Source organism: Delphinus delphis, chromosome 6 (genome assembly GCF_949987515.2).
Source record: "Delphinus delphis chromosome 6, mDelDel1.2, whole genome shotgun sequence".
Classification (NCBI taxonomy): domain Eukaryota; kingdom Metazoa; phylum Chordata; class Mammalia; order Artiodactyla; family Delphinidae; genus Delphinus; species Delphinus delphis.
Window position 1 is genome coordinate 55602840 of NC_082688.1, and position 23866 is coordinate 55626705.

Here is a 23866-nt window from a genome sequence, read left to right on the forward strand (position 1 = left end):
CCTGGTGGCGCAGTGGTTGGGAGTCTGCCTGCTAATGCAGGGGACACGGGTTCGAGCCCTGGTCTGGGAGGATCCCGCATGCCGCGGAGCAACTAGGCCCGTGAGCCACAACTCTGAGCCTGCGCGTCTGGAGCCTATGCTCCGCAACAAGAGAGGCCGCGATAGTGCGAGGCCCGCGCACCTCTATGAAGAGTGGCCCCCACTTGCCACAACTAGAGAAAGCCCTCGCACAGAAACGAAGACCCAACACAGCAAAAATAAATAAATTAATAAACTCCTACCCCCAACATCAAAAATAAAAAATAAAAATAAATAAAAATATGTGATATTCTAAGAATGTGAAAATTCTTACTTGGGAAGCAAATGCCGTATCCAAGACAACAGACAGCTCAATATTCATTCCTTATGCAGTAATTTGAATTGCAGTTGAGATGAATAAACAGGAAAAGCAAACAATGAAGAGTCCAATATATCAATTTAAAATTAAAAAGAAAGAAGAGAGGGAGAGCGAGACTGCGCTAGAGAGCGAGAGAACGAAAGAGCAAGAGAGCCGCATCTAGAAGTTCAGTAGTGGGGAATGCTTGACACAATTCTGCCGCCGCCTCAGTATGAGTGACGTGGTTTCAGCTTGGGCTCAACCATTGATCCGGAGTTACCAGAGGATTTTCTTAACCCTCACCTGTGCTACCCCAACGTGGATCTCAAGGACGGCAGGATAGCAGGGATCCAGAGCATTCTTAAAAGGTTTAAGTCCTGATGGGAAGTTATTTTAATGACAAAGCAATGATAGTTTCACTAGGTCGAGGAACTTTGAGGAAGTGACAAAGTCCACGTTTTAAAAATATGTTTCCTATCACACACACCTACTTTCTAGAATAAAAACCAAAGCCATATGGGCCTGTCGTTTTACTTTCTTTATGTTGTAGATTTATAGCAAGTTATCAGGATGATCCGTTATCTTGTAAAAGCTTTTATCAGAAAGAGGGGAAACCGCAAGGCAGAATTTAGAGTGTGAATTCTGAAGGTAAAACCAACGTCTGAAATCTTTGCGATGATTTCGGACGTTGGTTTGTTTTTAAACATTGTTTAAAACATCAGATATTGATTTGTTTTAATCTTTGAAGCTTTCCTTTTGAAAAGCTGATTTACGGGAAGCCGGACTTAAGTTTCACTTTTGGTTTCACTTATCTAACCTTTTATTCCAAAAATGAAAAATCCGCTTGTTTTCCAGATTACAAGTTTAGCGGCAGCGTAAGAAAATCCAGTCGGGGGCGTGGGGTGCTGACCCGGGGGCGGGACTGTCTCGCAGGGGTGGGCGGAGAACTCATCCACGCTAGCTCTTTAGCTGCGGGCCGCCGCGGGTGGTCCTCGCAGTCCCGGGCGCAGTGCCGAAGCCTCCCCGCCAGCCGAGAGTCTCCCGCCCGCAGGTAGGGAGCGTTCTCGCTCACTGGCCAGCATCTTTGGCCATCTCGCTGGGTACTTTAAAACGGAAAGTCAACAGACCCTTTCTTTGGGATGGAGAGAGGAGAAGTGAAAGGGAAAGCGTGATGGTTTGGGTGCAGTAGAGCCGATTAAGGTTAATTGGAACAAGTAACAAGTTTAGCCTTTAGCTAGGGGGATTCAGTTTTGCTTATCCTGTAAGTCCATATATGTTCCTGCGCGTTCACGAATGTGGTCCTGAGGTGGGTAACCGGGTCTAGAGGGAAATTCCTGGGTTAGAGGTCGGGACACCCGGGTCCCAGTCCACCTTTAGCTGCTCACTAGCAGTCTGATCTGTGTAAGTCATCACACCTGCAGCATCTCTTAAGGTCCCTTCCTGCTGTAAGAGCCAGGATACCCGAGCCCGAGTTCTTTGCTCTATCTGCTTTGAGGACTAAAGGAGTCCTGAAGGTGGAAGAGAGGAGCCTAAGGAAAAAAATGTTAAACATTTCTTAGCCACATTAAGCTTAGCCTATGTCAAAGTTCAGTTTGGATTTGTCTTAAAACACAGGGAGTCTTCACGTATCATTGTTCCACCTTGTTTTGTGCACCTAATGTGGCTGATTTTCTATGGATTAAATTGCTGTCTAAAAATGTGATTTTTTTTAATGGCTACATTCCATGGTGCTGGATAACCAAACAAAATTAATCCCCCATGCTGGACATAAAGATTATTTACAGTGGTTCACTATTTTAGCCATTCACTGAACATCATTGCATATAAATATCTGGGACATTGTTGATTATTTCTTTCGGATTAACTATTACAAGTATAACTACTTAATCAAAGTCTGAATGTTTTAACAGCCTTTTGATACAAATTGAAAATTTCCTTCCAGAAAGGTTGTGTCAGTTCACATTGACAGTTGCCCAGCAGTTTTTAAGAACTGTGATACTCTAAAGAAAAAAATAGCCTTTTTTTCAGTTAAGTACAGTAGGCAGAGGTTACAGGACAATAGTTAGAGTGTGGTCTTAAAGGAAGCCACAGAAATACTATCGGGAATTGAAGCGACACATGGGAAATGTACAAGAATATCTCAGTGTGACTGAGGGGAAGGAGAAAGGACACAGGGTTTAGTCGAGTTTAATAGAGTTTTGTATTTCATAGAGGTTTAAATAGATCAACTCGATCTGTTAATTGGGTAGGTTTTCAGCTTACTTGGAGACACATTTTCAAACTCTAGGAATTTTTAAAAATCAAATCATAGTACATATACATCAGGTAACAATCAAAGGAAACCCTGAACTAACAGATATCAAGACACTCCTTGCTTATACTTTTGAGAAAGAAAGCTTGAGTTCTTTTCCCTGTCTTTTCGTCCTACCCATCCTACCTTAGCAAGCTAGAGAAGTAGTATCAGCTCCATAGTGTTACACTGGGTTCCCCTAGGGACAAACCTGCTTCCCCATCCTGAATAAACCATCGCTTCTTCCCTAGTTCACGTTTTCCTTGCTCTTTAAATATCTCAGTTCTTGTCTGGGAATTCAGATATACTGTCAGAGTTTCTTCCCTGAAGAAGATGTCAGTGTTCTCAGACCAACTGCCCTAATGTGGAGTTTAGAGGTCAAAGACCATGTCTGTTTACATGGTCCCTATCTATCTATCTATCTACCTATCTTCCCTCCACTAACAACAACTGCACTCCAAGGGAATGGAGCCTTGGAAGAGGAGCTGTAATGAGGAATTAGGTAAATATCAGATCTAATCCATCACCTTCCAGTAAACTTTTGTTACCTCTAAAATTTTCAACTAAATTCGTTAAGGGGTAGGAACTCCACCAGGGTATGCCATAAACATTGGAAAAGTTAGTTGAAATCCATGAGTGGATTTAATGCCCCTCTGTTTTATTCAGTTCTTTACTTGGAGTTAGGGGCATCGTAAGTTTTCTTCTGCCCAATAAATGTATTTGTGTTTATTATATCACATTAGTATTTTATAACTGTGGTATAATCAACTCTGGCCCAAGTAAAGGATAGGCAGATAGCTGCTGCAGCCTCATTTCAGCAACCTTTGTGTTCTCACAGTCCTGGCTGCCATCCCTGTTTCCAATGTACAGGGCAGACAGAAAGGAGTGAAATAAGAATTATGTACCTAACACTAGCAAGAGGATGATGATGATATTTTTTATTTTACCGTTTTTGTATGTGTATATCTATATGAACATGAAGGATTCATACAGGTTGATAAGAAACCAGTAAGATAAACAGGCCAAAAAATGATCATATAATTCATAAAAGAACTAAAACAATCAACAAACTTCAAGTTGTACTTTGTAATTAAATTAGAAAAAATATATATTTTAAACAAAACCAAGGCTAAGTGAAGACCCAATGTAACTGGCACCAATTATCCACATGTATCAAGAACCAGGAAAATGTTCTTTGTCCTTGATCAACAGTTCCGCTTGAGGAAAATCTGTCCTCAGGGCCTAGCCTGGGACCTGGTACACAGTAGACACTTAACAAATATTTGCTGAATACACAAATACTTATATTTTTAAAACTGGAAACAATCCTTACCTAACAACAGGGAAACTAAACATTACGGGACCACTAAACAAGATACTTATAAATATCATGCAGTAAAATGGAAATTATTTGTCAAAATATTCAGTGAAAAAATGGGTGTTATGTGTATAATTGTTCTTAAAAGCTTCATGGGGAAAAGACTGGAACAAAAATATATACCGAAATGCTCACAGTGGTTGCAAGGTTTCTCAGCCTTGGCACTGTTGACATTTTGGGACAGATAGTTCTTTGCTGTGGGGGCTGTCCTGTGCATTGTAGGAGGTTTAGCAGCATCCCTGGCCTCTACTCACTAGATAGTAGCAACCCTCTCTCCACCCTATTTTGACAACTAAAGATGTTTCCAGGCATTACCAGATGCTCCCTGGGTTAAGTGATGGAATAGTGGGTGACTTTCCCCTTGTTTTCTTATTTGCCATAATGTGGTAATATTATTTTAATAATGAAGAAAAAACAGAAAAATAAACACATGCCATTATTCTACCTCAACTCTGATGTTTGGGGTTCTGGGGTTCTTTCCATTTTACTACTCCATCTGCCAAACTCTCTGCCGCTTGGCAAGATGAAATGGTTCATTAAATTTTGTTTTTATTTTTTTCTAATAAAAATAAAACATATTCATTGGTTTGAAAATCTGGACACAGGAAAACACCAAAGAAGTCATTCACAATCTCATCTCCCTTTTCTTCTTTTTCTCCCATCCTTTCTTCCTTTCGAAAACTATAAAGAGATAAATACCTGACTATTCTTCCTTTAATTTCGTTCCTAGATATAATTACTGTCAGCATCTTGGTATGGATTTTTCTGTAAATTTCCATGTCTAAATATACACACACAGATTATTTCTTTTTTAAACAAAAGTGGATTTCTGCTACATATACTGTTCTGCAACTTACTTTCTACATCTTTACAAAGTCAATACATCTACATGTATTCTTTCCTTAATGGTATTACATTATATGGACATACCAAAATTTATTTAACCATTTAGGCTATCTAGGGTTTTCCCAGTTTGGGGCTGGTATTAGCAATGCTAATCCTTTGGCGTCTATTGTTACATGCATGTGTTTTTGTTTTTGTAAGATATATTTCTCAGAGAGGAAGTGAAAGCTAATATGACATATACATTTAAGATTTTAATGGAGATTACCAAATTGCCCTTCCAAAAAAGGTTATACAACTTCACATTCCTACCATTAGTGGGTAAGGAAACCCATTTGTTCGTATCCTCAGAAATGCTAAATATTAGGAAACTTTATAATTTTGATCAAGCTAATAAGTGAAAAATGGTGTCTCATATCTTAAACTATTATTTTTTTCTTTATTGGTAAAATTGAGCATCGTTTCCTATGTTTAGATGTCATTTGTATTTCTTATTCTCTGAACTGTATATTAGAACCTTTGGCTCATTTTCCTGTTGGGTTGTGTGTACTTTTCTTATTGATTTTTAGGAGCTATTTATATATGCATGACATAAATCTTCTGCCTTACATATGTGTAACATTGATTAATTGATCAATTGTGAGTTTTTGTATGTATACAAAGGTCGAAGAGACCCTAAGGCAGAAAGCTGGCTTTCTTCTCAAAATGTAAATGTATGTATTACATGAGAGAGAAAATACATTAATAAATAAACAGATTTGCTGAACTATAGAACAAATCTCTATTTACTCCTCTACTGGAATATATGCTCCTAGAGGAGAGTGACTTTTCTTTCCTGTTCACTGCTGTATCCCTAATGCCTAAATTAGTGCCTGGCACAGAAAAACTACTCAATCAATGTTTGCTGAATCAAAGAATTGGTAGAATTTCAAGCAGGATGACACAATGAAGTGTAGAATCTAGGCAGATACCCCTGAAAGAGGGCTGTGAGTTAGTCACATCTTAATGTGAAGTGGTTGAATCCAACTGTTTCTCCTTTTCACTCCCCCTGCTACTAGTGGAATCAGTTTATTGAGGGAATGGAATTTATAATTTGGGATAAGCAAAGGACGAAAGAGGAGATTTTAGAAGGATGGAACCTGAGGGAGAACTGGCATGGTTGGGATAATAATGTGGAAGGCTTGAATAGTTAAAGGGTAGGATGAAAGCTGCTAGTGGGGGGAAGAGGCATTGAAAGGTGGGAGATAATGGAAGTTAGATTCTCCTTGCTTTGAAATTTTGTATAGGGCAGGCTTGGATTTCTAGATATGTTACACTGCAGGAAAAAAACAAAAAGTAATTGAGAGGATTTTGGTGCAATATTTTCTTCTTGGTTTCTTTTGAGTGTACAAGTTTTTTTACAGGCCTTGTAATTAGAATTCTCATCATAGTACCTTTTTTTTTTTCATTTTGCTTTATGTGGCTGTGGGATATTAAGTGAAGGTATTGAACTTCTAAATTCCCTGCTGTATTTCAGCACTTACAAATCAATCATTGTCTGGTTATCAAAAGACAATTTCAATTAAAACTGCCAAGTCCCATAATGTCTGGATATTCAATTATTGAGTAAAGCAGTTTTCTTTTTGTGTTTTCCATAATTAGGTCATTCCAGAAAGATGAGGATATACAGTATCTTTACATTCATGGCTTACTCTTGTTTGCTGAAAGGTAAGATACCAAATCCTTTCATTAGGTTCTATAATTTAAATATTTTAACTATAAGATAAAAACTGAAATAATAAAATAGATATAATTTTTGTAGAGAAGACATTCTATTTTTCCTTCATTATAATTCATAAACATATTTCATAGACCTATTTCAATGGACAAAGATATAGGGAGTATGGACACATCTAAAGAAACAAAATTAACCCATATCCATTTATCCATTACTCATTATCCATTATCCATTTCCCAAGGGTAATTACTTAAAATATCTGAGGACATGGCCTATGTGTATACTTTTATATGCTTGTTTTAAACAAGCAGGATCATTCTATCCACCTTGCTCTATGACCTGCTTTTCCCAGTGAGTATATTCTAAGGAAGAATTATAGTGTACATGCAGTGTCAGGGTAACACAGTACTGGCATCAGCCTGAGACCCTCCCTAAATCTCTGTACTCATCTACCTCTGGCCAGACAACTGATTAAGAGTTTCAGGCAGTATGTAGAGAGGACTATTGGAATCTATGATTTAGACTATGTAAAAAGCAATGAGTGTCCAGTCAAAGGACATTCTGGGGATGTCCACATGAAACAAAGTATCCCTTGTTATAAGCACCCCATTACCATGTAATATTTCTACAGTAGTGTATGTTTATGAATTTTGGGACTACAACTTGTTTAGCTAATTTTATTATTTTAACTCAGGAGTGAGATATACATCGTAAAACATGTCTCAAGCTCACTGGATAAAATATGTATTTCAGGGAAGTAAGTCCTTAAATGTAATTATCACATAAGTGATCAGATAAACCTTTTATAAACCCTGCATTCATTCTATAAATTTTTTGAGGAATTTTCCGTCTTCTAAAGATTGGTCATCTTTCTTTTCAGCATTTACTATCACAGTTCCCAAGGACCTGTATGTGGTAGAATATGGCAGCAATGTGACATTGGAATGCAGATTTCCAGTAGACAAACAATTAAACCTGTTGGCATTAGTTGTTTACTGGGAAATGGAGGATAAGAAAATTATTCAGTTTGTGAATGGGGAGGAAGACCTGAATGTTCAACACAGTAGCTACAACCAGAGGGCCCTGCTGTTGAAGAACCAGCTCCCCTTGGGGAAGGCCGCACTTCAGATAACAGATGTGAAATTGCAGGATGCAGGAATTTACTGCTGCTTGATCAGCTATGGCGGTGCCGACTACAAGCGGATTACTTTGAAAGTCAATGGTAAGACCTATTACAGATAGACACAGCCTTTATTAAAACCATATCTCAGTGTTGAGAACTTTTCAATCTTGGAAGTCCAGCCTCACTTTCCACAGCAGCAGTCTGTTCATTCATTCATTCACATACTCATCCAATGAGCGTTGCTTGAGCACATCCTGTTTGATAGTCCCTGGAGATCCAGAGCCAAATGTGGCAGTCATGTTTCACAACATGTTCAGTTTTCCTAAAAATAAATTCCTAGGGCTTCCCTGGTGGTGCAGTGGTTGGGAGTCCGCCTGCCGATTCAGGGGGCACGGGTTCGTGCCCCGGTCTGGGAGGATCCCGCATGCCGCGGAGCGGCTGGGCCCATGAGCCATGGCCGCTGAGCCTGCGCGTCTGGAGCCTGTGCTCCACAACAGGAGAGGCCATGGCATGAAAGGCCCACGTACCGCAAAAAAAAAAATTAAAAAAAATAAATAAAAAAGTAAATAAATTCCTAATCTTCACTTTTTTATTATTATAAAAGTAATATATATAAATATATATATATTTTTTCTTGCAAATAATTCGGAAACTGTGGAAGAGAATAAATGAACCACAAAAGTGTCTCTCCTCCCTTCACCACTATCTTCCATGGCATGCAAGGATAATAGTCACTATTTGTGTGTCCCTCCAAGAATTTTTAAATTCAATACTTATTTCTTAATTTTATGAGGTCTGCCAGCATTTTTTCTTTGAACCTCTCTATGTCAAATCCAAATAAATATATTAATGACAAACCCCATTGTAAGGTTCACATTCAAAAAGACTTGAAGTCAATCTATGAAGGCAAAAAATAATCATGTCAAGTATTGAATAAACTATTCTTCCTCAGAGACAGTATAAACTATGCTCACTAGGCATACATTCATCTTAAAAATCTGTACCATTTTTATCTTGGAGTATTGAAGAGGAACTGTGTCATATTCCTGGGTACTGACCTATAAATATGACATCAGGTCACCTGGATTCAAAGTTTTGGATTGCTTCTAGCTCAGTAAAGGAAAACACCTTAGCTGACCACCTCTGCTTTCACTGTTAAGATTCATAAAATTGAGAGCTGAAAGGATCCCAGGCAAGAGCAGCTAATCCAAACACCCAAAGAACAGCAATCCCCTGAAAGGATCTTCTACTCACATACTTCCTACAATGATACCCCTGTCATTTGGACCTTCCTTCTATAGCCTATTGTAATTACTTTCTGATATTGAGCTGAAATCTGCCATCTCTAGTCATAGTTTTGAGATTATCTGCTTGCTTCTTTTGTTTACATGGTGACCTTTTAATATGTGACTAGAATTAAATCATCATCCCTTGGTGTTTCTATTCCTGACCTAAGTACCATCAATCTGAATGTCAGGAATATAAATAGAAAAAGTTTACACTTATCATAAAGGGGTAACTAATCATTATAAAGTCAAAATCAAAATTATATAGGAATTAGGAGAAATGCATCTGTTTTATGGTACATTGCTGGGTCTCTAATTCTGGCTCAATTAATGCTACTGTTGTCAAAATGTCACTTGTCTTGTGAGGTAGATTTAATTTAATTGTATCTTACCATATGCTTCTCCATAACAGATATTCATGAAAGCAAGCTGATGGGATCCCAAGTTGGGATTTTTAACTTTTCTTCAGTCCATCAGCAAATATCAGGCATACTATGTTTCAAGGCATTAAAGAAATTATCAAGACTTAGCTCCATGAACAGCCAGCATTGCTGGATCTAGGGTAGGGAGGAAGAGCATAAGCCTGGCAGTCGGTTAGAAGGAAGTATAGAGTATATGTCTCTGCTTCCAGAAGAAGAGTCTCTCATCAGTCTTAGAGAGTATGCAGAGAGTGGAAAAGCTGTCCCTGTAGTGAAGAAGGGTGTTCTTCCAGGTTATCTGGGCTCTGTAATGTCCCTTGTGGATTTGTGATTTCCTTTGCTGTGGTTTGACACAATGGGAAATCTCTTGGCACTGATGGTTTTTCCAAGGAGGGGTCCTTGATGGAGCAAAGCAGATGACCAACCAGATTTGAGGATGTGATTTGTCTGACCATTTCATTTTGTACTATAAATTACTAATTTGGCATCCTAGTCCCACTCCATCTAGTTGTCATTTGCACATAGTGGTCTTGGAGGTCAAGTTGAGCTGCACTGAAAGCAAGTCAGCTACCAAGCTTCAATTGCACTGAGGCAGTGTCACCAAAGAAGTGTGGCCAGCTTGCATGAGCTTTACAACTCAGGGAAGTAGAACTCCTGAGTCACCTCCATATGCAAACGATTTCACAGTAACGCTGTCGGGCTTCGCTTCCCATCGCTGCAAACATGTGGTAACACAGCTTCCCCATAGGGAGTTTACTCACCATGGGATTTTAAAGGTGAAGCATTTCAAAACTGAAATTTGAAAGAGTTTAGCTTTAGATTAACTCAATTATTATCCCTTTGGTGTTATTGCACCTTTCATGTTTGTTTAAATACCAGGCTCTCAGGCATCTGACTTTCAGTTGAAAATGTTATTTTTCCTTAAACACTGAATCTAATAGCAGGGAAAATGAAGTGCCCATTTCTACTTTCAAGAACTTAAATGGGATGAGGCATTGAAAGAACAGAGTATGTATAGTTACCCTGATAAAGCCAATTTGTTCATATGGACCAAGGATTAACTGCTATCATTCTTCACCAACCCCATCTCTCCTCCAAATTCACCAACCAGCCCTGTTTAAGTTTTCCCTGTAGCATTAAATCCCCATCTAATATATCATGTAACATATCATATAAATGTACCTACATATTTTGTTTATTATCTCTCTCCTTCTTCTAGAATATATAGTCCACAAAGGCAGAGATTTCATCTATTTTATTTATTACTGTATCCCTAGGACTTGGCATATAAGAGTAGTAGGATGATAAGAACCCACAAAAATATATATGTTGAATGAATGAATGAATGGCATATTTCCTCAAATAGGATAAGCCTAAAAAATTTGAAACACGAACAGGTTTGGATACATGAAAATTTATTTCCAAGACTGTTCATCAGGAACTGTCAGTACTTTCTAAAGAATACCACATGAGTGCACTTTGCTAGTAGTAAGAAGAGGAAGAGCAGCTCTAGCAGTAAAAGCAGTAGTAATTAACACTTATATAGTACTTATGTGCCAGGGCCTATCCTAAGCACTTTGCCTATATTATCTCATTTAATCCTCAAGCGACTCTATGGAGTAGGAGCTTTATCATGTCTAAGATGCATGTTTTTCACATTTTACTATCTCTGAAATCTGAGTGTGTCTTTCAGTAGGTGACATCTTAAGAGTCAGTGATATGTGGTGGTATTCTTCTCATTTCATGGCTGAGCAAACTGAGGTCCAAAGAAATTAAGTAATTTGCCAAGTTCATTAAACTATTAAGTGATGAAGCCAGGTTCTAAACTCAAGCAATCTGTCTCTGAAGTCTGTGCCCTTAACAACCAGGTTTATTTCCTGTATTTGTACCTCCAAAGTGTGTATTGAGTTGTATTTTTTTTTTTTTTGCGGTACGCGGGCCTCTCACTGTTGTGGCCTCTCCCATTGCGGAGCACAGGCTCCGGACGCATAGGCTCAGCGGCCATGGCTCACGGGCCCAGCCGCTCCATGGCGTGTGGGATCTTCCCGGACTGGGGCACGAACCCGTGTCCCCTGCATTGGCAGGCGGACTCTCAACCACTGTGCCACCAGGGAAGCCCTGAGTTGTATATTGACTTCAAAACTACTGTTAGCTTTTCGTTGTCCGGATGTAATAGTTGCATTAGAACATGTGTACGCTGGATCTAGTAAACCAGGAGTCTGCAAATGTTTTCGATTACCTACCCCATTAGTAAAGCATGTTAAACTAATATATGTATGTGTGTGTTTATAAAGAATGTACTTGTGCTAATATATGTTACATCATCAGAAATTGACATTTTTTAAAGGCAAAAGTAATTGAATATCACCAATTTCATATGGTTCAACATAATACATTGCACATTCTATAAATGTACAAAAATAGAAATTTTAAAAATATGAAATGAAAATTTAATAAACAATATTTTCAGTCTTACTAATTATGATGCTTCACTATAGTTAGCTAATATTTCAAGGCATAATATATCTTAGGTGAAATTTCGCATTAACAAAAATGGATGGTCTTGACAATCTTAAGGTTTTTTTAACCAATGCCTTGTCAGATCCAATTAGGTACTTGTTGTTTTACTTCATAAAGTCATGGTAAGAAGTATCACTCTTGCCATTTCCTTTTGGTTTTTGCTTGATTTATTGGTAATATATCCAGTCCTCAGTTTCTTTGTGGGAAACCTTTTAATTAGTTGTTCATTTTGTAAGCAGGTTAGTTTAGTTAAAATTAGATGAGAGAGACTTCCCTAGTGGTCCACTGGCTAAGACTCTGCACTCTCAACGCAGGGGGCCCAGGTTTGATCCCTGGTCAGGGAACTAGATCCCGCATGCCACAACTAAGACCCGACACAGCTAAATAAATAAATATTTAAAAAGAAATTATATGAGAGAACCTGAATATCTGTAATAATCCCAAACAAGTCACTGTCCTCCCTTAGGTGTTATAAAACTCCCCTATTCCTTTAAGACAAAGTGAGGCCCAGTGTCAATCAGTAAATCTCATTAAGCTTAGATTATTTCTTAATTGTTTTGATAAAAATACATATAAGTGGAGGTTCTAATATTTTCTTATTAAGCCCAAATACATGTGCTCCACTTGAGAGACTAATAAAATGGGTATTTAATCAGTGAGTAGAATGAATCCGCTAATTTGTTGGGCCGTTAACGGTACAGTACATTTATACATATGCCCAGGCATGAAACAACATTCTTCTTTATTCTTATTCCATTAAAAATAATAATCAAAGGGTAAAAAAGCAAACATTTTACCCTTAAAGTTTACTATTCACTCTGATTTTAGGCTTGGAATTTTAATTGTCCAAAAATCAAGCTATGTGCTATATGAATTAGAACCTGTTATGGTAATATTATTTCATGAGGTATAATCAGTGGATTCCTTTTTAAAAGAATGCTTAAATATAATAGATAAAGGTTGAGGATTCAAGTACTCATGAGAACCATTATTTATATGTTTTGAAATTGTAATTATGTTGATTTCCAATGTTTTCATTGAACATAATATCATTATTTCAGTTTTGTTTGATCCTGGCTGTATTGTATTAAATCTCTGTGAATATATCATATCACAAAGCCATTGTTGTGTCTTTAGTAAAGGAATGGAGAATTAAGGCTCTAGGTGGACCATTAGTGGTTACACTAAAATATTAGGAGTAAAATAAAAATTGTGCCAACAGAATAATAACATGTTAACATACTTATCATGAATAAACATGAAAAAGTTCTTAGGCATTGTAAATGCACTAAATAATCTACTAGAATATTTAGTACATCTACTAGAATATTTAGTACATTTAATCCTAAAAGGGTCCCAAACTTACGATCTAAAATTTAATCAAAGTTTCTTCCTTGAGTATAATTAAATGATTTATTAAAATAACCAGCATAAAAAGTTTAAAAAATAAGTATCATAATATGGTATTCTAGATGAGATCCTAGAACAGAAAAAGGACATTAGGGAAAACTAGTGAAATGGAACAAAGTATAAAGTTTAGTTAATAGTACTGTACTAATGTTGGTTCCTTAGTTAGGATGAAAGTACCATGGTAATGTAAGATGGTAACAATAGAGGAAACGGGAGAGGTATGTGGGCACTCTGTACTATCTTTGCAACTTTTCTGTATATCTAAAACTATTGTAAAATTTTTTAAAATGCATGTAAACTTTAAAAATTATCATGCAGGGAACACGTATCCAGTTTTACAATGACGTTATACTATTTTCATACCTAATTTCTTATCATTTACCTAAAATTGGAAAAGTGAATGGCCCATCAAAATGAGATTTTCTGTTTATTAAATAAAGTCTAAGAAAACAGTACTGACCAGCTGGAGATGTTCATGTTTATAAAGACAGCTTTACATCAACAAAGAGATAATAAATTTAAGAATTTGGCCCTTTGTAAAAACTGTAAAACTTTACTGCGAAACACATAAAGACTTGAGTAAATGGACAAACATATTTTATATTTAGATAGAAAGACTACTGGTTTAAAGATGACAATTCTCTTTTAATTAATCTATACATTTATTAATACTTTGAGCTCAATAAAAATAGCAATATGTTTTTTATAGCAAGGTAGTTGTTCCTTTAAGCCCAAACTTGGCCCAAGTATGAGTGGAAGAGTTGAGGCAGAACTACCAGGCATTCCCCACTGCTGAAACATCTGAAAATTAAGCTTATTTCTCTGAGAACAGCCTGGACTGGTATTCTTTCTAAGGTAGACAAGACCAAGCCACATGTCTAGTTCTGTGCTAAGTGAAAGCCATGCCTTCTTTTTGCTCATGACCTAGCTTCATACCGCAAAATCAACCAAACAATTTCTGTGGATCCAGTCACCTCTGAACATGAACTAATGTGTCAGGCTGAGGGTTACCCTGAGGCTGAAGTCATCTGGACAAGCAGTGACCACCGAGTCCTGAGTGGCAAAACCACCATTACCAGTTCCAAGAGGGAGGAGAAGCTTTTCAATGTGACCAGCACACTAAGAATCAACACAACAGCTAACGAGATTTTCTACTGCATTTTTCGGAGATTAGGTCATGAGGAAAACAGTACAGCTGAATTGGTCATCCCAGGTAATATTATGAATGTCTCAATTAAAATGTGCCTAGTACTGTCCCTTGGTACCTAGCCTGATGCCTGCTCATTGTAAGCTTTCATTGTTTGTTGAATGAATGAATAACACTGTATTTACAAAATGCATCCTACTTCCTCACCTCCATTCGTCCAAGTCATATTGCAACTTAATAAACATTCAGCAAATATTTATTGAATATGTGGTACGTGCCAGGCATTGGGGACTCAGTTAACACTCTCCAGGAAGTAGATAATAAAACAGGCAATCTCATTTTATGTAGGACATGCTCTTGTGGCTGGGGGATCTAGGGCAGCACCTGAGAGGAAGACTCAACTCAGACCAAGTTTCAGGAATCCAAATCTGAGCACATCAGAGCTGTTTCCTTCTTTCCAGGGTTTCTGTGGCAGGAAGCAAATGGAATGTACTTTCCTATCTTATTCCAAACGGGAGAGATCCTTCCTCCCCATCTGCCTCCTCCAAGGTAGTCTGCTTAGTGCGTAAGATATAAGGCTGTGTGTCCCTGGGCAAGCAACTTGACTTCTGTGTGTTTCACTTTTCTTATATAGTTATAACCTATTGGGCAATACCATCATAGGAATACATGAGCTACGGTGTATGAAAATAATTTGAGACTCTTGTTTGCGCAGAATCAACTATTTTATTTTTATCTCACTCTCCTATAGAAGTGGGTAAGGCAGGATACAGTCTAGTGAGAGGCTCAGACCTTTAGAGAAGGCGAGCTTGAGAGCATGATGTTAATATTGGTTTGGCCAAAAAGTTCGTTCGGTTAGTGAATCCGTTGTTCAATGAAGTTCTTCGTGAAAATGAAAAATGTGTCTTTTATTTTTACTTAAAAGCGAGTGAACTTTTTGGCCAACCCAATATAAACCCAGAGGTTTATATTGTCTGCTTCTCAGAGGCACTTCTCACCACTCTCTCCCCCACTAGATGTTGAAAGTAAAGCTTAGGTACTTCAGAGAAAACAAATAAAAAATTGAATAGAAAAGGTAAACAATAGGAAAAAATAATCCAGGGTGGTCCTATGAAAAAGAACAAAAGAAGTTTAGAAAATTAAAGAGATGCTCTTACTGGGGTGTGAATCACTTTGGTAGGAGCTGCATTAGTATAATAGGTTCCTGTCATTTAAAAGCTATTTTATGATAACTTACTTGTGGGAAGACCTAGGGTTAACTCACCTAACTGCTCAGAATCTGTTTCCTCATCTGTAACCTGGGGATTTAAAAAATAAAAAATGGCACACCTAATTCATAAAGTTATTAACAGGCTCTGTAAACTGCAAGCTACTAGAGAAAAGCTGACTACAGCTTTAAAGCTTGAACTAGGTAGTCATGGATCATGGCTAATGGTGGGAGGTGGGAGTTAGCAGTCTCTGAGCATCATGTGCCATAAGACCCCTTTTCTTCCTGCATGGGACTGGAGACAGGTTGGTGAGAGGTGCCAATGATTAGATGTCCCAAGATGTTCAAACTGTGGAGAAAGAAAAGATAGCAAACAATGGTCCCAATCATGGCCACAGATATGGGGAAGCAGGAGCTCTTTGACAATGCCAGTTGGCCTTCATGTTCCATCTTTGCCATGTGCAGTAGGCTGCTACCTTTTATATTAAGGAATGCAGGAAGTGAAATAATCAAGGCTACCATATAATATTGAGTTGCCACTCCCTGTGAAAAGCACTTTATAAACATTAGCCTCACAAAAATTTCATTAGCATTTCCATTTTTTAGGCTGGTTAAAGGACTTACTGGAGATCTCAAAACTAGTGAGTGACAGCAGAACTTAACCCCAGGTTCATCTTTCCAAAACTTGGGCTGCTTCCACTTTTCCATGCTGCTCCCATTTTCATATCTGAGGTATCTCACCATTCCAGCCACTCACTGGAAGGGAACTTATGGTATTTAAGAAAATTAACCTCATACTATCCTAAATTAAGCTTCAAAGATGATTATTCTCTTGCCCTTCCAAAGAAGATTTTATCTTTAGTTTCTTTTTATTTTGTTTTGTTTTTCAGAACCATATCCAGATCCAGCAAAAAAGAGGACTCACTTGGTGATTCTGGGAGCTCTCCTGTTGTTCCTTAGTGTAACCCTGACAATCATCTTCTATCTAAAAAGAGATGGTATTTCCTTTATTGTAATAGTCTCCATTGGGGTTGAGGAGAAGTGTATGAGAGTGCTACTGTTGTCACAATGGCACTTAGTGGGCAGAGCCAGGGATGCTAAATCTCCTGTAATCTGCAGAACAGTCCCATGTAACAGGGAGCTTTTCTACCCAAAATGCTAGAGGTGCCCCCAGCAGGAAACAGTGATTTATCAAATGGTTTCCTATTAGCTTTCCCTTCCAGGGCCAACTTTCAGTTATGCAAAGTAGGTTTTTAGTTACTGTTCTGCAGTATCACTTTCATTGAAGGGCGGCAGTGAACACTTGTAGTAACCTTTCCAAGGGGGTGAGAATTGGATCATGGCTGCAAGCAAACCTGACTTGCCTCTGCAAGGTAGCACAAAGACACTCCACTGTTTGATAGCAATTATAGTGAAGCTGTACAGGATTGCTGGGTGAAGATCGTGAGAGAAAGGTTGTGTATGGAGGTTGAAGAAGACCAAGTGTTAAACAATTTCTTTCCGTCATGCAAATAACCACAGACTTACAGAAGAGAAAAAGCTAAATGCCTGTTGGTTTCAGTTCAATTTGTCAAGCATTAGTTGCACTGTTATATTGAGCTGGTTTCTGGGACCTTTAAATAATAAAAATAGTTCTTTATGGAGAGCAGTGATACTTTTACCATAGAGTAGTTTGCAAGATTTCTGGCTGAGGGTGTTATATAGATTTTAAAATAATTTTAATGTGTGTATTTCTCTATTTACCCAAGGGGGCAATTAAAATTCAGGGAAACGTGGCTATTCAAATAATTTCCTTTCATTTTAAGATGATTCAGAGCGAACATTTCCCCAGTACTTTGAGAAGTACACCAAAGGATCTGATGATGATCTGTGTATAAAGTTATCTGATGACAAATAGGGAAGTGGAAAATGGAAGGGAATTCCAATAGTCGTTGAGAAATTCCCTACAACCCCTTAAGAGGTGGGTGGATCTGGGAAAGTGGTGTAATTGAGGGAGTGGAGGTCAGCTTCTTCTAATGAACAAGTACTTAACAGAACTGAGACAGCCAGAGTATAAGGATCAAGTTTCAGTGATAGGAAGACCTGAGATGGCTTTGATTTGTCCAAGGAAGTGGCTGTGGCCAACTTGCATTTCCATGTGAAATAGACTAGATAACCAGCGTATAATAAAGTATCTCAGAATATGGTACATCTCTGGGGGAAGAATGGAAAATATAAGTATATACTCCTGAATAAAATCTAGAAAATTTTGAGTTAATTAAACTGTTGAATTAACCTCAGGGGTTGGGACTCCTGGAATATGGAAGTCTACCAGATTTCCTAAGGGATTAAAAATGTTTCATAGGAACCTGGGATTTAAACTTGAGTCACTGTGTGGGATGTAGAGTTGTGTTATATGGAAATAAAAATAATTTTTTTTTCAAGTGGAAGTGATGGATATGGAAAAATGTGGCACCCGAGATATGAACTCAAAGCAGCAAAATGGTAAGAATATTAGCAGGGATCGGAAGTTGAAGGAAAAGTAAACAAAAAGTTAAAGAACAAGGAGAAGGCTATCAGCCATAATCTCCCCTCATTTTACAGAATACTGACTGTTGGAACTGCCAGCTCCTCTTTGCCTCACAACTCTGATATAAGAACTATTCCCACAGTCTGAGATTTAGGGATGGCAAAGTAGAGTAGAGGGATGGCTCTTTACGGAGCTGGGGGAAGGAGGCAGCTTCTCTCTGTTAGGTTTCTATTGCTCTGCATCCTAACATCTCCCTGCAACAGGGGACTGAAGTGATTTATGTGGATGGGTGATAGATGGATGGATGGATGGATGGATAGCTAGATAGATAGATAGATAGATAGATAGATAGATAGATAAAACGTGTATCAGGCACTGTGTGTACTGCTTCATGTGCAGTACTTCAATCTCCTCCCTCCACAAAATCAAAGAGAATTTATTTATTTATTATCCTAGGATAATACTAGGATTATTCCCATTTTATAGTAGAGAAAACAGAGCGTCAAGAAGATAATATAAATTACCCAAGAACACAAATCTGGCAAAAATAAGGCGTTGGGGCCCACTAGCCTGACTATAGAACCTTACTCTTAACCTGTTCACTTGAATCCATTCCACAACAAATGTCTACATTTGTAGAAGTCCACAAAGACCTCACCCAGATGATTGAACTAAGAGGAAAGTTATATTTAGGTTTCTAATTCTTATTAATGTAATTAGAAACCACACTTCACAATGAGCCCAAGTTTAAAGTAGTCTAATTACCTTGGACAAGCTCAGGCATGTTTCGTTATATAGTCCATAGCACTCATTTGTGTTGTAAAGCTAATTAATGAGTGTTGTTTGGAGCATCCTAGGGTGACAAACCATCCCAGTTTGCCCAGGACTAAGGGTTTTCTCAGAACATGGGTCTTTCAGTTTCACAACCAGGACAGTTCCTGGCAAACCAGGATGGTTGGTTACACTTTATCATGTAAGGGGAATTGGACATAAATATAATATGCTTCTTTCTCTTATTGCAAGTTTATTATATCATCTAGCAAATATAACTTATGTTTCTCATTTTCACTCTCCAGATACACAATTTGAGGAGACGTAATCCGACGTTGAAACTTCTGATCTTAAAGCAGGGATTCTCAGCCTGTGGTTTGAGTTCGTCAGGGCTAGGCATGACCAGAGGCATGCAATGGGCCAGTGGGCTGCAGATGATGTAGAACTTAAAAGGCCCAAGCTCTGAAAATGGAAGCTGGGAAAGAAGAAGAGAACAAAGGACGAAGGAGTAAAAAAGGTAGCCTTAGCCTGGAAGGAAACCTTGATACTTCAAAATGACTGGGAGACTCATCAATGCATATGAAAAGGAGAAAGGACACTTCTGAATGATAAATCTCCATGCAAATTATCCATCACTCATCCTAGGAAAACAGGTTGAGATTCCCTGATTTAATGATCAGTTCCTGCAGAAGTGCCCTTTGCCTTCACTCAGTGTTGATTTGTCTTCTGGGTAATTGAGAGTCCCAGTGTTGCAACAGTACTTAAGTATGAGTTATTTTTATTTATTTTAAGTCTGTGGGGTCTTGTCATGTGAGTGTGGTTGTGAGTGATTTCTTTTGAAGATATGCTGTATTAGAAGTTAAAATTATGTCACCAGACCAAACTTACTGCTTGATGACTTGTGTGTGTCCAGCAAAATATAGTATTTGTAAGTTGCTTGATATCCTCTATAACTATCAGTACATAGGAACCATAGAGAACAAACCATTGGTTTGTATAGGATATTACCTTATTTAACCCATTGATACTTTGACTGACTTGGATAATCTTATTCTCAGACCTCAAAGTAAGATACATTACCAAAATATGTTACGTTTAAGTATCAGCTTTACAACTATGTGTACACATAATCTCATTTCATTCCTGTAGCAGCTGTGTTGTAGCAAGCACTATTCTACCCATTTCACAGCTGAGGGAGCAAAGATAAAATAACGTGCCCAAGACAATAAACAGCAGACCTCAGATATCCGAGACTGTCACCCACTGTCCTTTTATTTCTTTCTTTTAATTAAGGTGTAGTTGATTTACAATGTTGTGCCGATCTTTGCTGTACAGCAAAGTAACTCAGTTATACACATATACACATTCTTTTTAATATTTTTTTAATTAAAAAATTTTTTTACCCACTGTCCTTTTAGAATACAATTTACAGCTCTGTTTTACTTTAAGAAATTCATTCATTCAGTGAACATTTAGGAAGCGCCCTACCATGTTAATCACTGTGCCAGGCAGAGTATACAGATGTGAGCAAGATAAAGCACTTCCCCTCGAGGAGCTCATAGTATCATGGGGACAGCAGTAAGAAAATGTATTGCTACAACATGGTGCATTATCATAGTATACGGTGTTCGAGGAGAATGCTTGTATGAGGAGGAAAGTCTAGAAATGCTGCCGAAGGAGGGGACGCTCTGGGTAGCCAGCCAGTGTGTTCCTGGACAGTTGAAAATACTTAAACATTTTAATAATCAAAGCAATTTTAGTTTATGAGATGTCAGATTTTTTAAAACTGTGGAAAACAGTTCTTGAATTCCTTTTCTATGACTATATTTACCCCTGATTTGTTTGCCTTTGCCATGCAATTTGATGTTTATTTATATAGTGCCTAGTATTGTCTAGCAGTTTTCTTTTTTATTTAAATGCAATTGAATTTTGAATTCATACTTTTTTATGATTCAAAATTCAAAAAGTGCAGTAGGAGACATTACAAAGTCTCTATTCCATCCTCCTACTCATCTAGTTTCCCTTTCCAGAAGCAACAACACTTGTCTTTTGTTTATTTGTCTTCTAAAGATATTCTATGAACATATGTGGAAATGTTTGTAAAATGTGTATATATTTTTAGTTTTTGCTCTTTTTCACATAAGTAGTAATGCATTATGCGTCTTCTGTGCCCTTTGCTATGCTATTTTTATTTAATATACTATTTCTTATGTAGTAGACAGAACAAATTTGAAGTTCCCAGTGGCTGGGTACTATGTCTTGTTTGTTCTAGGTCATCTTTTCCATAGTCTCTTAGTATCTTTCATATGATGTAGTACATACTAAAGAGTTACTACATCTACATTTAGACAACCAGCATTTGTCGAGTACTTGCTCTATGACTGTGTTTGGATTTGGTTTATTTTGTGTTTCTCAAAGAGAGAATGTGTTTCTCAAAATGGATTTTCCAGGGTACATGGGGTCAACCTGGCTCTAAAGGATGACTTTATTGCTAAGTCTGTATGACAGAATCATGTCTGGAACTTGTTTTTTTTCTCTTTTCTCTTGAGTATAAACTTGAATTTGGGGCTTCCCTGGTGGCGCAGTGGTTGAGAGTCCGCCTGCCGATGCAGGGGACGCGGGTTCATGCCCCGGTCCGGGAAGATCCCACATGCTGCGGAGCGGCTGGGCCCGTGAGCCATGGCCGCTGAGCCTGTGCGTCCAGAGCCTATGCTCCACAACGGGAGAGGCCACAACAGTGAGAGGCCTGCGTACTGCAAAAAAAAAAAAAAAGAAACTTGAATTCAATGTTGCACTTGCAAAATTACATGTTCTTTTTGGAAATTCCAGTCAAGTACCTTGACCCTAGACCTTCATCTGTGCCAGAAAAGGCCTGTGATGCCTGTGAGCTGTGCCTGAACCCTTGAGTCCCACCAGTTCTCACCACTACACAGACCTCCTAATACATTGCTTTCCAAAAGTTCAGATGCCCTCTCAGGAGGTCCCAGAGTATTTCTTCCCTCTTGGCCATTTACCTGGATCACTGACAAGGAAGACCGTCTTTGCTTTGCCACATGTCAAGGCTGAAGAAACAGAATCTCCAATAGAACTTTTCCTGTTATCTTTTTGTACATGTTCATTTGCACAATATCCCTTGTTTGAGTGACAGTATCCTTTGTTTGAGTGACAGTATCCTTTGTTTGTGTGAAGTACAAGTGAGGATTCTGGTTCAGCAAGACGTAAAGTCTATTTACTCCATTCCTAAATCTTAATGCCTTCTTGTGGTATGGGATTTGTAAGGCACTTTATCCCTTTGTCTTGTGTTTCATTGTAAATGATACAGGCAGAGATGATATCTAGTTCTGCAGTGGATTGTCACTGTTTACACCTGCATTAATTTAATAAAATATTCTTATTTATTTTGTTCTTCAGTGCACCCACATATCTATTTTCTTGTTTTCTATATGTTTTATAAGACCATTCCCAGTTCAACATCCCGATGGAGACAGTTACTTGTAACATCTTCAGCTACCTTCCTAGTTCTTTTTTTCATAGCTTCTATGTTTACACAGCATACTCTTGCATCCTGTGTGATGAAAAAATATCAAAAGAATTTTTTAAAGAATGCATTGAAAATTTTCATCCTTTCTCACTTGATAGCTTCCTTTAGGACAATACCAAGAAAAGAGTCAAAATTGTGTTGTCCAAGTTGAAGATCTGAGGGAAGGGAGATGGGAGAGGAGTGGTCTTCAAGAGAACTATAGGGAAATGAAGGGGCTTTCCTTTACGAGAGTACTCTTCTCAGATCAGTAGATATGGATATGCAAGCCCATGCATACGAAGCTGGATGTATTTCAATCATGCGGTTCTGAAAAGGAAGTGAGAAACCTAGATTGAAGTCAAGTTGAGGATTAAGGCCTGGTTCAGGGTGGGACAGTAAGAAGATTTAATGTCAACTAATTTAATTACTTAGTCATCAGGCTTACTTTAAAGAGACTTTTGATCATTTCTCTAAACCAGACACTCTCAAAAGATAATGATGACTATTTCTAAGAATATGTCAGATTCTAGATGGTTCTAAAGAAAGAGTATCAGTATCTTTGTAGAAATGATGATGATATAATGTTTATGCCACTGCTGGGCAATGAAAGCAATAAAAATGCATGGTTGGCATCAGTATATTTCACCTTTCTGATCAATCTTCCTGGCTGGCTTTGGTGGTCATGGTTCTGGATGGACTTTTGTGACACTGGAAGGGTCCATACTGTAGGAAAGTTAGCTTGAAAATGTACCATAAGCTGTCATTAAGCTTTTACTCCAATCCCTTTTACAAGCATGTGACTATCTGCCATAAGTGGACCAAATATATTTTTATCTAAATATTTTAGAAAATTATAGATTATTACTATTTTAAAACTTAGAATTCAAAATTAGCTTTTTCACTGTAGATATCCCTGACCAAATTTGTGAAGGTAGATACATGCCATTTTTGTACTTTTTTCCTACTCCAGGCCCACAAAGTTTCAAGGGAATTAATACTACAAATCAAATTACCCCTATATAATTTAAATATTTCCAGAATTATTTATGTTTTAAAAGAGGTTAAAGTTTGACTAAACTGAAGCAATTGTTAGTGGTGGGGTTTTATCATTAATAATTATAATAATTACCATTTATTGAGCATGTACTCTATGTCAGGCACTGGGATTACACATATTATCTCATTTAATGTCATGGGCTGGTGATAAAGTGTACCAAAAAAGTGCATCATATTTACCTGGAGAGCTACCAAATCCAGAAAGTTAACGAAAACCGGAGCATTAAAAAGGCGAAAATAAGTAATTGCATAATTACAGTGATATTATGGGAAGCTTTTATTTATTTATTTATT

At 37.8% G+C, this 23866-nt stretch overlaps 1 protein-coding gene across 4 annotated transcripts; it reads left to right on the plus strand.

Moving 5' to 3' along the window:
• The first annotated feature begins 1308 nt into the window (after window positions 1-1308).
• On the plus strand, window positions 1309-22411 carry CD274 (CD274 molecule). Of its 4 annotated transcripts, XM_060014705.1 has the most exons (7): window positions 1309-1427; window positions 6529-6594; window positions 7485-7826; window positions 14291-14575; window positions 16607-16714; window positions 18141-18200; window positions 19302-22411. In XM_060014705.1, exons 2-7 carry the CDS (start codon window positions 6543-6545, stop codon window positions 19322-19324), a joined length of 870 nt encoding a protein of 289 aa, XP_059870688.1. In that variant the 5' UTR covers window positions 1309-1427; window positions 6529-6542; the 3' UTR covers window positions 19325-22411. The 4 variants fall into 4 exon arrangements, with proteins under 4 accessions (XP_059870688.1, XP_059870686.1, XP_059870684.1 ...); XM_060014703.1 differs by lacking the exon at window positions 19302-22411 and having other exon boundaries at window positions 18141-18357; XM_060014701.1 differs by lacking the exons at window positions 18141-18200; window positions 19302-22411 and having other exon boundaries at window positions 16607-16924.
• The last annotated feature ends 1455 nt before the right edge of the window (window positions 22412-23866 follow it).